The 14,071-nt window shown below is 40.6% G+C and overlaps 1 protein-coding gene across 8 annotated transcripts in view; it reads right to left on the bottom strand.

Annotated features, from left to right (window-relative positions):
- Window positions 1-14,071, bottom strand: part of CSRNP3 (cysteine and serine rich nuclear protein 3) — a 99,830-nt gene that overhangs the window by 20,348 nt on the left and 65,411 nt on the right. For all 8 annotated transcript variants that reach the window (XR_009208046.1, XM_040070047.2, XM_040070045.2 and 5 more), the window contains one exon: window positions 6,818-6,988. Coding sequence is in view for 7 of the 8 variants with exons in the window: in XM_040070047.2 (XP_039925981.1) it covers window positions 6,818-6,988 (171 nt within the window). In the remaining variant the exon portion in view is untranslated. The remainder of the gene's footprint in view (window positions 1-6,817; window positions 6,989-14,071) is intronic.

The raw sequence follows: 14,071 nt of genomic DNA, 5'->3' as shown, positions 1-14,071 counted from the left end.
GCTACAGCAGTGTGAAACCTGTGAAACACGCAGCACCTCCTCTGCGTGTTTAGTGGCTGGAACGGAATCCAAACCTCCACCTAAGAAAAAGCACTGCTGAAGCTGTATTCATCCATCAAATGCAAAATCTGCTTCCTAATTTTATATGATCCTGATAGGAATGACACTTTAAGCTCATCATGTTTTTCTAACATTTTTTACCCAGAAAACTGGTAGTTCTTTGATTACGAAAGTTAAATGATCTCAGTTCTGGATGAAGTCCAAGACATAAGCACTTTCTTCTGCTGTCTCAGCTATTCTCCGGATGTCAAAGACATTTAAAATAAATGTGAACCATATGGCTCCTCAGCAGATTACTCACACTCCTGCATCAATGAGGGCGAAGCAACTCATTGTCACCACTGCAGAAATATCTTAGGCACGTGAAAATTTCAAAAGGCTGGAAAAAACATGCGTGAAGCAGCCTTTTCGATTAAAGCTCTATCTTAGACCAGTGGAAATGCTGCATTTCTTACATTCTACTGCCCGTTTGTCTACTTTTTTCATACTCAGTGTCATATAAACCATTATGGCAAGAAGGATTAGCACCATTCTCCACCAGCTCCATGACTTTCCACGCAGTGTTGCATCAAGTCTAACACCACAGAACAGCAAAGCCTAATCCCTTGTGCTAATCCAAGTCAGAACAGCGCTTATAAAAGCCAGCTTGCTTCCCAACCCTCACAGAAAACAAAATCTAGAAAAAGGTTGTATCCAGAAATTGCTTCTACCTCTTCCTCTTACCTCTCCTTCTATCCTATTGTCTTCCAAAGGGTATTTTCTAAGAGTTTCCACACACTCAATTTACAAGTTTCCAACCCTGAATGATAAAACACTTTTCCTACATGCTGGAAATCTACATTAAGAGGAAATCCAATGACAAAAATACACCCTCGAAAAGAAACACGTAGTCTTGAGGACAAGGGAGGTATTTTCTATAAGAAATTTGAATCTGGAAATCTTGAAGGGAAATGCATACTCAGTTGAAAATTAGTGGAAATTTGAGAGAAGAGGGACAGTGCTGTGGAACACCACCACCTACCTAGAGCACTTCACCACTCTATCCTTCCAAGTAGGTTCCTTTAGGGTAAAGCCAAAGCTAAATTCACCTCACAGGAGGAGCTCGATGGGAATGGTTGCCCAATGCCAGATTTATTTAAGTCACATTTGAAAAGGTTTTTGAAAATTGCTAGCTCACAGACAAGTCTGACATGAATAGAGAGGATTTAATTTGTATTTTAAGCATTTTACGTCACTGCCAAGAGTTTTGTCCAAAATCTCACAAAAATGTTTAATTGTTAGGATGCATCCTAGAAACTGGAACTTGACCATTAAAATTTCAGTGAAAGTTTTAAGTTTACTTCCTCAGCATCCTTTACCTCAAGAGTGCTTTTCTTTGACATTCATCATAGTAGTCCAGTTTCTCCATTCTGCAAATACCATCAGCCTGTGGGAAGGACTGGAGATGGTTAAGTACTCTGTGCCTCTCCATTTCCTCTGAATGCCAGCTGCTGTTCCATAGATGATTATTCCTGACCTTGGCCCCAGCTTTGTGAGGAGGAAAGTCCTACCAGGGATCCATGTAGGAACACCCGTGCATAACAACTGCATTTGCTGAGCTCTCCTATGATGCTACAGGCAATCCTTTGTCCCATCCTGTGTGTGACTTCTGTGAATGGCCATTTCATACAAACACAGATATCCATTTAGCTGACTGACACTGTGCATTCACAAACATATTTTATGAATACATAACATGAACATTTTCTGACAGAACAATTTTGTTGGATGCTTTCTAAGCCAACAAAAACATCATGTAAGGCAAAAACTGTCTCTCTGGCTGTATTGTGTGCAAAGTGAACTAATTTATAACAGAGAACTTATTTTAAAACATAGGAAGATAATTAGTTGCACAAATAATTCTAAAAACTAGCAGGAGGCTGCCTTATAACCCCTCTTTTCAATTTTTAACAATTCTAACCACAGTATTCCTTATTCCAGATGAAAAAATGCTTTCATGGTATACCCTGTCCTCTCACTCTGTGTGAGTTTGAGCAAAGACAACACACTACATTCCGCTGAATTTATTTGCATTTCTTGCTTTTTAATGCTCAGATGAGCTGACTTATTTTAAAATCAAATACAAGAACCTCTCAACCTTTTAGCATCTTATAACATGAGTCAACAAATAGCAATAAGAACATATTCCTCATTAACAAGAAAATTCCAAGCCTGGTTGCTGGCAACGTAAATAACTGCAAGATGTCATGAAAAAAGGAATGCCTGCATTTAGTTACAAGTGTTTTCTCATAGTAAACCAGCACCACCACTTCTAACCAATTTTGATTTCTACCATTAACCAGCAATTAAACAACACACAACTTAAGTTCAAAGCTCAGGTAGTATCTTGTGCTATTTACCTTAGATCAAATAAAACTTTATCCCTCTAAAAAGGTAATTCAGGAGAAGCTACACCTTCCTAAGGATTTCATTCCTTCTTTCCCATTATGCATGGCCACACGGATGAGGAAATCACAGCAAGTTAGCAACTCTACAAAATTCAAACAGTGCTTTACAGGGCATATTGAAGGAACTGCAACAGGGATGTATCTTTGTTTTCAAATTCCTCATAATCTTTAACAGCAAAATCAAAAGATGGCAAGAGCACTCGGAGACAGAAGGGTTTTCTCAGAGCCCTCAGTGACCTGCCCCATTCCTAATGAACCTAAGTACATCCAAAAGTACTCTAAAGACAGTACCCTAATTACTGGAGTGATGGGACCTATGATTATGGCCCCAGGATAACCTTGCTCCTGACAGCAATAATGTTAATGGCAATAGAGAGATAACTGATGGAGGATATCAGCCAGCCTGTGTGATGGTACCACCTCCTGATAACCACCTTATCAGATAAGCTGCTGCTGCCCATCTCAAGAGACTGCAGGCGAGGAAGAGAAATAAAGTTTTAGCTACATGACACTGAAGTTGAAATGGCAGAGGAAAGCAGAGGCTCCTTATGTTTCTTAAGAGATGCATCTATGATTAATGTGCTACAGGGAATTATTACCAGCACCAAAGTGCAAAAGATAGGACTTCACAAGGTCCCCACAGGTCTTTCAATTGCATGCAATTCTGTAAGTTAAATTTGGATATTCTTCTGTATCAGAAAAAAACCCCCCAAGCATTGAGAGGCAGGTACCTCACCAAAGCAGGGAGAATCACAGAATTATCAAGTTATTAATGCTGGAAAAGATCTCCAAGATCATCAAATACAATTTTAGACTGAATACCACCACGTCCTTTAAACCGTATCATGAAGTGCCATTTCTGCTTGTTTTCTGAAGATTTCCAGGGATGGCGACTTCTCCACTTCTCTGCGCAGCCTGTTCCAATGCTTAACTACTCTTTCAGTGAAGCAGATTCTCTGAATATCCAGTCTAAACCTCTCCTGGCACACTTTGAGGCCATTTCCCCTTGTCTGTGAGAAGAGACTGACCCCCACCTTGCCACAACCTTTCACGGAGTTGTAGAGAGCAAGAAGGACCCCCCTGAGCCTCCTTTTCTCCACTAAACACCCACAGTTCCCCCAGGATTTCTGCTCCAGACCCTTCCTGAGCTTCATTACCCTTCCCTGGAAGGGCACATATTCCCCCAAGGCTGAGCTGGAATGTGGAACTTAGCGCTCCTCAGTGCACACAAACATTGGAATGGTCACAGTGTTGTACTGACATGCTCAGTTCCTGGTTTTTCAGTTTGCTGTGGAGCAGATGAAACACAGCAGTGGGGCGCCAGAACTGAACAGGGCAATTTAAAGGAGCTCAAATGGCATTGTGAGTGCTCCAGCCCTGTATTCCATGTACGCCTAAGTCCTGACTACTACTGTACATGCACGCTTGGACTGCTACTTAAGATGAACATCCTTCTTTCTGATATGAAGGCAAGGCTGCGAAATGGGACAGGCATGTGGGCTAGCTAGTAATATGCTTTGGCATCCATTAAACTAAATCTGCAATAACTAATGACCTGTGGAATCAAACTGAAATTGCTTTAATAGACTGAGAAAGGTAAGTAAAATACACAACAGGGATTATATCCGCCACCAGTAATGAAGGCACTCCATCAGCATTTGCTAAGAGATTTTAAAATGTGCACATCTGTAAAAACACACACAACTAATCAAGAAAATGCTAATGGTAAAAGCTGTCTATTCTTTATGGACTGTATTTTTTTATTTACTGACTCAGATGCCTGCAGCTTAGGCTAGGGATTTCTTAATTTCTTCTTGTTGCTGTCTTTATTTGTTTAAGTGGATATATTGTTAAAGAAACTCTACTTATCCCTGTGTAGTAGTCACAAGCAACAGCACTTAGGGCCATCTCACTCATGTGTTTTTTGCCATCACACTACAGGGTTAATTGCTAAAGACAAAGTTATTGTTCTGCCCCACCTGAATGATCCACGGTGGCTGTGTGCCTCATTTAGCTGACAGGTTAAACTGAGTTTAAGACTAATGGAGCAGAATTCTTGCTAGGCTCCCATTTATCTGACCCAATACATATAGTTTCAAGAGTTGTGTAAATACAGGGATGCATCAGCTGCGCTCGATGGATTTATATACAAACTGCCTGTTTGCTAAAGTGAGGAAGAAGTTGTAGTTACAAGCAGTTTAGAATTATCTCTTTGTCAAGTCAATTAGAAAGAAAAAAATATGACTTAGAGGACTGTGTCAGATTTCTTTTTTTTTTAGTTCTCAATTTAAGAATTTATATATAGATCTTGATGTTGACGATAGGTCACACAACCCTCTCCTTTATAGTGAACTTCGTATTCGCCATAAAAAAAAGACAGTACACAGGATATGACAGTGTCTCACTAAATAGAACAGAAAATGGTATAACATGTCAGGAAATAGCTTTAGGAAGATAACCTCCATCAAGGAGGTATTCAGGCATGTAACAGAGGCAAGGAATCTCAACAGCCTTTTTTCTGCACCGGCTCTTTTCAGTCTGCTCACTGAAAAAGTCTCACAGAACTCAACCTTATATTTAGATTCAAGTATTCAACTTAGACAAGATCTTGTCTTTTATTATGGAAGATGGATGAGCTTAAGGCATGAACAAAACACCTTCCAATGTACACTGTTAACAGTTTTGTTAATATACATTACATGTGCATGTAATTTTCAGGTATCACTTAATAGCTCTTAAGTAATATAGGGGTCCTGTATTTGATTTCTTGGAATTTAGGCTCGTTCATCTATATTAAAGTATCTTAAAAAATACTATCAATGCACACACAAACTAACTGCTCTATTTCTGTATCACCAATGGATATATACAGCAGTATTTTGAAAAATGTAATAGGTACAATTTCTGCATGTGTGTGAGTGCACACACAGATAAATATTTATTACTCTTGCCACAAATATCTCAGCCAGATAAATCATTAAATATAACACTGAAATATTGTAGTTTTGCTTACAGAAAGGGAAGTTCCTTTAAACTTAATTATTTATTATGTCAACTACAATTAAACTTATCATTTCATGCATGTACTACAACTTCCAAGTTTGTCCCCTGGATTGTTCCTTTTCATTGTATCACCTGTGCATGTATTCATAATAAAATGTGGTCTTCTGTGTGGGTGGGAATGACTGATGTGAAAAGCCTGTTTTAAGTCTATGATGAGCAATCAACTAACTTTTTCAACAGATGCAAATGCTGAAGTAGCAGCATGCAGATAATATTGCCACCAAGATATTTCTAAATACTACCAAAGAGATATTTAGAAATTTCAAAAGTCATGCCTGTCCTTCCTGTGCACAGGAATGTTCCCTACCAGAGCAAAAAGGATTCAGACCCTCATATCCAAACAGCTGCTCAAACTGACCAGCAGCATCTGGTAGATAAGTTAGTTATAAGAACATTCATATCACATGCTACAAACATGATTCCTAGGCCCACCCAAACCACTCAATTACATGGACCACATTCTGTACGGGCAGCAATGAGGAGCCTCATCTACTCCTTGGCTCACAGTTTTAAGGAATAACTCCACAGACGAGATCTAAATGCAACAGAGTTGAAGGAGACATACCCCTGCTTTTTAGAATATGCAGTTCACTACTAATAAATAACAGAACTACCTAAAACAAGTATCATAAACCGCAAACTGTACAAACTGTAAATTTATCATTCCCGGAAATATATGCTGGAAAGGCAGCTTTGCTAACTTAAGATCCAATTCTTATTTGTACACAAAACCATTTCGAAGTACATATCCTCTGGCACCTGAAAAATAGAAGCTACTGAAATAATGCCTACCATATATAACAGTCATTGGTTCCAAATAAAAGAAAGCTTTTATTGTTTTTAGAGAAGAACTCTCATCAATACTGTACTACAGAGAGCTGACAGCTGCAATACATTTAGCTAAGGAAAATAAATAAACTGTGCTAAAGCACTTTCCCTACAGTACCTGTTTGAAATATTTTGAACACAACTCCTAACATTAACTACAAACAGGTACATAATTTATATAGCAAATAGGTAGGAGATTCCAAAAGACTTCAAACTTCTACAACAGTCAAACAGACAAGAAGTCAAAAGAATGTAGGAGTATTTTACTAAGTTGTTTCGAGCAAGTCACAAACCGAACATCACTGAGAGACTGTTTTATGATCTGTTCAATTAAAAATCATCATGCTTACCTAAACAGAAAATACATTTTATTTTGAGAAACAAGAATAATTCTTTGGGTACACAAAGTTAATACTTACGGGTAAAATGATTAGAAGTGGATGGATTGACACTATCACCACTGTCAGCACTTTCACTGCTAGAAATGTCATCATCTGATTCCCTCACAGAAGAACAAGGTGAGGAGCCATCAACTTCTTCAAACTTCCTCTTTAGAATTCCACTCATTGCTGCAATGCTGTCACATGTACCTGTAACAGGAACAGAGGCAATGAGGCACTGAAACATCCAGCTGCAGAATATATAATCATGAATTCCAAAGTAATTTTTATTTCAAAAAGTAAATTGCCACTTCTAATCTCAAATAATCATTTAATATGAAATGACACATGACTAATTAGGAGAGTGAACCCATAGAGAAGAAAAAAAAATCTTAAGTCCTACTTTAACTTGACATGTACGGAGATGATTATTTCACTAGAGTAATCTGTAACAGACTGCTTTCAGGGAGTATTTTTCCCACGATGTAAACAGCATCCCTACCTTCCTCTAGGTTATGTTGTGTAATTTCAAACAAAGAAAAAAACTACTGCCTTGGTCCCTCCCGTGGCTGCCATAGAAGGAAGGAATGTTCACAATCAGGAATGAAATTAAGAAGAAATCATCCTGAATACTACAGTTCCGAATGCTAAGTATACGTGATGTAACCAGCGTTCACATCACCCTTTAAAAATTCCATCTGATAATTCCAGTATTACAGACAGATAAATGACAGTGGAGGCACAAAGACCATATATGAATCTGCGCTCAATAAACACCTGGATTTCAGAAGTTACCCGCAACAGTTAAAGACATCAACTGCCTCCTAAACATTCTCCTCTCTCAGCCACCATGGGTTTATGAAAGGCAGGTCACCCTTGACTAAGCTGATCTCCTCCTATGACAAGGTGACCTGCCCAGTGTTTGAGGCAAAGGCTGTGGATGTTGTCTGCCTAGACTTTACTAAAGCCATTGATGTTTCCCACAGCATCCTCATGGAGAAACTGACTGCTTACATCTTGGATGGGTGTAAAAACTGGCAGATGGCCAGGGAGTGGTGGGGAATGGAATTAAATCCAACTGGCGGCTGGTCCGTAGTGGTGTTTCCCAGGGCTCAGCTGAGGCCAGTCCTGTTTAACTATCTTCACCACTGATGTGGACAAGGGGATCAAATGTCCGCCCCCTCAGCCAGGTTGCAGATGACAGTAAGTTGTGCATGAGTCCAAAGAAGGGCATTGAAGCTCGTGAAGGTCTAGAAAGTGACTCATATGAGGAGCAACTCAGAGAGCTGGGACTGTTCAGTCTGGAGAAAAGGAGACTTGGGGAGGACCTCATCACTCCCTAAAACTCCCTGAAAGGACATTTTAGCCAGGTGGGGGCTGGCCTCTTCTTCCAGGTAACAAGTGACAGGACAAGAGGAAATGGCCTCAAGCTATGCCAGGGGATGTTTAGACTGGATATTGGCAAAGATTTCTTCAACAAAAAGGTTGTCAAGCATGGGAATGGGCTGCCCACAGAAGTCACCCCAGAGTCAGCATTCCTGGAGGTATTTAAAAGACACGCAGATGTGGCACTTGGGTAGATGGTTTAGTGGTGGACTTGTCAGGTCAGGTTAATGGCTGGACGCAATGATCTTTGAGGTATTTTCCGACCTAAATTATTCTGTTTTACCAAAATTAAAAAATGAAATGCCTAATATATTCATGAGGTTGAGTAGAATACTATAAAGCTAAGTATTCAAACAGAAATTTAGCAGCATGTTCTGGTTCCAGCCAGGACGGGCAGGAGTCAGGAGGGGGCATGGCCAGGACACCAAGGTTATTCTACACCACCTCCCATCATTACTGGGGGCAGTAGGAAGGGAGTCTTTCCAGGGCAGCAGAAGTTCCTTATGGCTCCAATTCCAAGCCAGAGGGAGTGGTGTCATCTATTGTGGGTTTCCACAGTGAGCAGTAACATTTCTTTTCTTGTACTCTCTGTCATGAATATTGTTGCCCTTACTGTTCCTTTTCTTATCTCATTGCCATTTCCAGTAAATTGTTCATATCTCAACCCACGATCTTCACCTTTTGTGCCTCCAATTCTCCTCTCCAGCCCACTGCAGGGGGGAGGGAAAGTGTTGGGGATAGTGAGCAGCAGTGTGGAGAGTTTCTGTGGGAGCACTAAATTGGGGAGTACCCCTCCTAAACTGTGACACAGCAGAGGTGGAAATATTGCATGTAATTAACTGAGGAGAGCTCAAGAACAGCTGGAGCCTGCCCAGAGGATGCACAGCTGCCCCTATCTGGCCTGCAGCACTGCAAAGACAAATGCTCCTCACACTTATCCAGGCAAAAAGTTTGTCTGGGATTGATGACACACTGTACTTGTCAGAGACACACGACCCAGCAGTACAAACTTGACAAAGGGTTCTGACAAATCACACTGAAAGCAAGAAAAACAGAAAATTAACTTACATTGCTCATGAAACAGAACTATTAAAATCTCTACAGCTACCGTTAGGATTTCTTAATTCTGGACCAGTCACATTCTGCTCCTTCCCGGAAGCTGAATTAGATACCCTCCAGAACTCCCTTCCAACCAACATTTCTAGGGCTCTGTGATTAAAACCCCAGTATATCTGTGAGGAAGCTTGTATAAGCTGGGCTAAACGACTACTAAAGAAGACAAGCTTGAGGCAGAGTACTGGCCAAAATGTTTAACAATTAGCACATTTCAGGGTTTTGGCTCAGGCCACTTTGCGCTCTCCTGGATAATGCAGGATGAAGCAGGTGCCAGAACCATTCGCAGCAGGCAGGCTGGATGAGGGCACCTGGGTTTTGGCAGAGGCCTGACAGCTTAGCCATTGTGGACAAGAGTTGTATCCTGGCACTTGGCAGCAGAAGCCAGAGAATGCTGTCCCTAGTCCACGTCTTTCTTATCTTTTCAATTAGTACAGAAGCAGTCTCAGGGATGTAGCCGCTGTGCTCTGACCCTGACGCACAGCACTTCAGCAGGTTCGCTATCTTTGCTCACGCTTGGCCTCATACTAAGTATTTCAATGTCTCCTATGTATTCTATAGCTCCCTTCAAGCCCCAAGACCAGTTTCTTTCCTGGAAAAAACAAAGTGACAGTGTGAAGAGAATTGCAACCTGTCAGCATGGTATGAAGCCTTAACAAGATAAAGGTGGGTATATTAGAATGAGAACTACAACCAAAAAAAAAAAAAAAAAAAAAAAAAGGAAAAAGTAATAATAAAAGAAAAAGTAGGACTCACCAGCTTACAGAGTCTGTAAGACTAATGCAAAATCATAATTCTGTAAATGCTGAAGCCTGTCTATATGAAATTCATGAGTTGAGGTGGCAAGAACACAGTGGTTTCTTCCCAGTGCAACAGAAATTCAGTTCTAATTACTTGTTTTGCTTTGCTGACAAAGCATTTTACCTTGCCTGCCAGCTCCTAAGCACAGCAGGAGGGGCTTATGAGCAGGTTTAAACTTGCCTTTGTAAGTCAAAACTAGAAATTACATATACATTATACAACACTTTAATGTTATTATTAAATTACAAGGATTAGGACAGAAGTTTTATAATAAGGGAGTTCATTCACTTCTTGAGAATCAAAAGCTCTAAAATGCACACACGTGATTTTACCAAGTTTTAATATCCTGTCTCCAGCAGTAGTCACTATTTAATGCTTCAACAGAAAGCAATGGGATGCAAAATCCAGCCAAAACCACTGAAGATACACAGCTCTGCTTCCTCATCCTTGCAGCCAATTTCCCCTATGCATGAGACACTAAAATGTTGCTATATGACAGTGCCCAGCCTCTTAGAAATTCACTTGACTTGGCCTTCTGAGGCAACAAGTTTCTTAATAGTTTTCCTGTGAGAAGAAAAAAAACACAACAAAACACATCTTCTGAAACTATAGCCACACCCCCTTCATAATTACTGCAGTTTCAATCTCTGCAGTATTTTGGACAGTAAGCAGCAGAAAGGCAGCAGTGTCCAGCAGCATGCTGTACTAGACAGAACTACACAGGTACCCCCCAACAAAGTGGAGACAGCTGGAGAGAAGTCACTGACATCTCGCTGCTGTATTACAGTGGTATTTCCAGTTCAGTAGTGATTACATTACATGGGAGGTAGAGTGCATCTGCTGATCCTGTACAGAATCAGGAAATGCCTTTATATTTGGGGGGGGGTGCAGGGAGGGAATGGTGATGGACACACAAATGGAACTGCATGTTAAGTTGTGCATTCCAAAGCTGGGGCATCTGTCCAATGGCTGCAGTTGCTGGAAAGCACCTGGCATGTTCCTGCCTACACTCTCAATCTCAAAGCAACTCTTAACAGCCTCTGGGGAACTCCCCAAAGCCACACAACCTCTTACCGACACTACTCCACTTTTAATGTGGGAACTAAAGCGTTCATCAGCAAGAACAAGGAAGAGAAAATGAGCAAGAAACCGTGCAGGTCTGAAAACGCTTGAGCACTTGTCTAGTATTCAGATTCTTCCCAATTCTGAGTTAATGATCCCCAGAAGGAGATGCAGATTCCCATCAGAAGGTGTAGCTCATGAGAACAATGTAGAGCGAGCACTGGTCCCCAGTAGAGCCAACACGTGCCGCCTCTGGGAACTGATGCCACATTTCCTAGGGCTAGGAAACAAGAACAGAGGGCATGATGTGCCGTCTCGACATGTACACTTTGGCACCTCACACCTACACCTGCTCAGTCTCCCCTGTGCAAGGGCACAGGGACATACAAATGGCTGATTACTGACTGCTGACTGAGCAACAGCTGCTTTCACTTGGAGTAACCAAAAACTTTGTAATTACTCCAATGTCCTTATCACTGGTTGTCCCTCAGACCAAAACCTTTTTCCTAGAAGACTCTGCCAATCTGTCACCAAATTGTCTTCCTCAAAGGCATGTGAGCTTTTCCAGGGTCTCACTTTCAAGCTCCCCCAGCATAAAGGCAATTCAGCACATACCCAAGTTACGGAGATTTGAGATGTCTGAATAAGTTCCTGTTGAGGTCTCCTTGGGAGCCTGAAACTTCATGTTCTTCCAAGTAAGGTGTCCAAGAATGGAAGGAAAATCTATTATGAGTGCAACGCATGTTGAGAAGGAAAAGGGACAGAAAGGTTGGGCCAGGCCCAAACACTTGAGCAATTATTTATGTACCCAAAGGCTGGCAAACGCAGTACAGCACTTGCTCACCCTTTGGACAATGAATCTTGGCATTATTTTCTATACAGCAAAATGGTTTCCTCCTAAAGGACTACAATGCTCTCCACTAAGCTATAGCTTAGAGGCAGCAGGTATTGAACAACAGACCCAGCTCTTCAGCACCTGGGTGGGTTTCTTCTGCTGTGCAAATTAACAAGAGACCCATTCAGCAGCAGATCTTTCCTGTAAAGATGTTTTGAGAGGAAGAGTGACCTATGCTCTTCTCTCGGAAGGGCAAGTCTGAATACCTCCCTTCAGGGGTCGGCACTGGACTGGTGGAGCACAGGGAGCTCCAACTGTACGAGCTATGGTACCCCCATGCTGAAGGGTAAACAATGGACACTGGGGATTAAAACATTTCTCTCTCAAGCATCTAACCTCCAACTGCCTTGCTTCTTACTTCATTAAGGGGATGTGACATAGAGACTAATCCTGAAACCTCACCCGGAAGCAGAAGACCTGCAGTCCTCAACGGCCACAACCAAATCTCAGTACAAGAGAAAAACCATTCTTGCACAAAGAGCCATTGGAAGGACAGGGAATTTTACAGCCATCCTGACATTGCTAGAAAACATGCACTCCTCCCTACACTTTGCACCTCTGCATCAGTAAACTAGCTTTGCTGGCCCTGTAATTCTTCCTTGTCTTCAAATACAATGGGATTCTGATCAGTTCTAAAATGCTCCAAAATGAAATGTTTGATACATAAAGCAGATGTATTAAATAATAGGATCTCTGGGGGAATGACAGTCTGGCTTATTAATTTTCAAAATGATTTTTCTGAACATAAATTTCCCCCTCCTCCCCCTTCAAGAAAAGGCAACTGAATTCCTTTAATTTATCTTCTGGACACCTTAAAATCAAATTCTCTCTCTCAACAGCCTTAATTACATCTTTCAAGCATCACATTTGCATATCCCAGCTAATACAACATCAAAATTACAATTTCAGTATTTAGTCAGAACTTTCCTGTGAGGAAATACACCTTATCTTACACAATACTTGCTTTAATTGAGAAAGCATTAACTCTCGGGATTAGAGTCACAGAGTATTAAGTTGTAGCCTACATGCTTTCTCTCAAAACTATTTACAGGTATTAAGACTTCAAATGCAAAGGAAGTGTAGTGAAAGTGTCAACAAAGAGACTGCCAAGGGCATGGTCAAAAGAAATGGCTACAACAATTTAAATGGCTAAACAAATATAGGCTAAAAGTCAAGCCAAGGGTAAAGATATAAATTCATACTGCCTCTGGCAGGAATCAATTATGCTGGCTATTCTGACCTCTAAATGTGTTTTTCTAGAGAGGCAGCATGAAAAGCTTGCTCTCACTCTCTCACGTTTCACCTATTTTCTCTCATCCTCATTACAAGTTACATAGAAATGTTCCACATGTCTAAACTTCGCAAAAAATATTTAAAAATGAGAAAGAGGTAAAATGCTTTATCTGCATTAAAAATCAGTGATAGTTAAAATTTTTTCAACTGCAGTGGTTGAAAAGCATTCTCACTCCAAAGAACATTACTGAAAAGACTTGAAATTCTTAGTAGAGACATTTTGTGAAATCTCAAAGATCTGCCTAAAAACATGAAAAAAATGCCTATATTAGTAATTTTTTGAAAATGGTAATACATATTGAGTAACCTCACAATGAAAGAGGCAAAACTGAAGAAAGGAAAAAAAAAAAAAAAAACATTAGAAGGGATTGAAGCAAAAGGTTATGAAAAGATTCCTTTTCTACAGAAGTGGGACTCAGACAAAAATACTGAGTTTCAAATTTCCTTCACTCTTTAAAATAAATAGAAATGAAATAGCAAAGCCATACTCTGTCATGACCACTGGAGGCCACTTATAAAGGAGAAGGTATACAAAGCAGATACAATAAAATACAGGTGTCCTCAAAGTTGAGTGTTACCATTCAGTGGTGTTCACCTATGCTATGTATCTGAACATATAGCTGAGGTCTAGCATTAGCTCAGCTCACTTTGAACAAGCAGCACAATCAGCAAAGGCACATCAGCTGTACTAATACACACAGCTTTTGAGCAGAACTAATCTGCGGAGCAGAACACTGCCCTAA

Source organism: Hirundo rustica, chromosome 7, assembly GCF_015227805.2.
Source record: "Hirundo rustica isolate bHirRus1 chromosome 7, bHirRus1.pri.v3, whole genome shotgun sequence".
NCBI lineage: Eukaryota > Metazoa > Chordata > Aves > Passeriformes > Hirundinidae > Hirundo > Hirundo rustica.
Note: the sequence above shows the minus strand (reverse complement) of the source record. Positions and strands in the feature narration are given on the sequence as shown.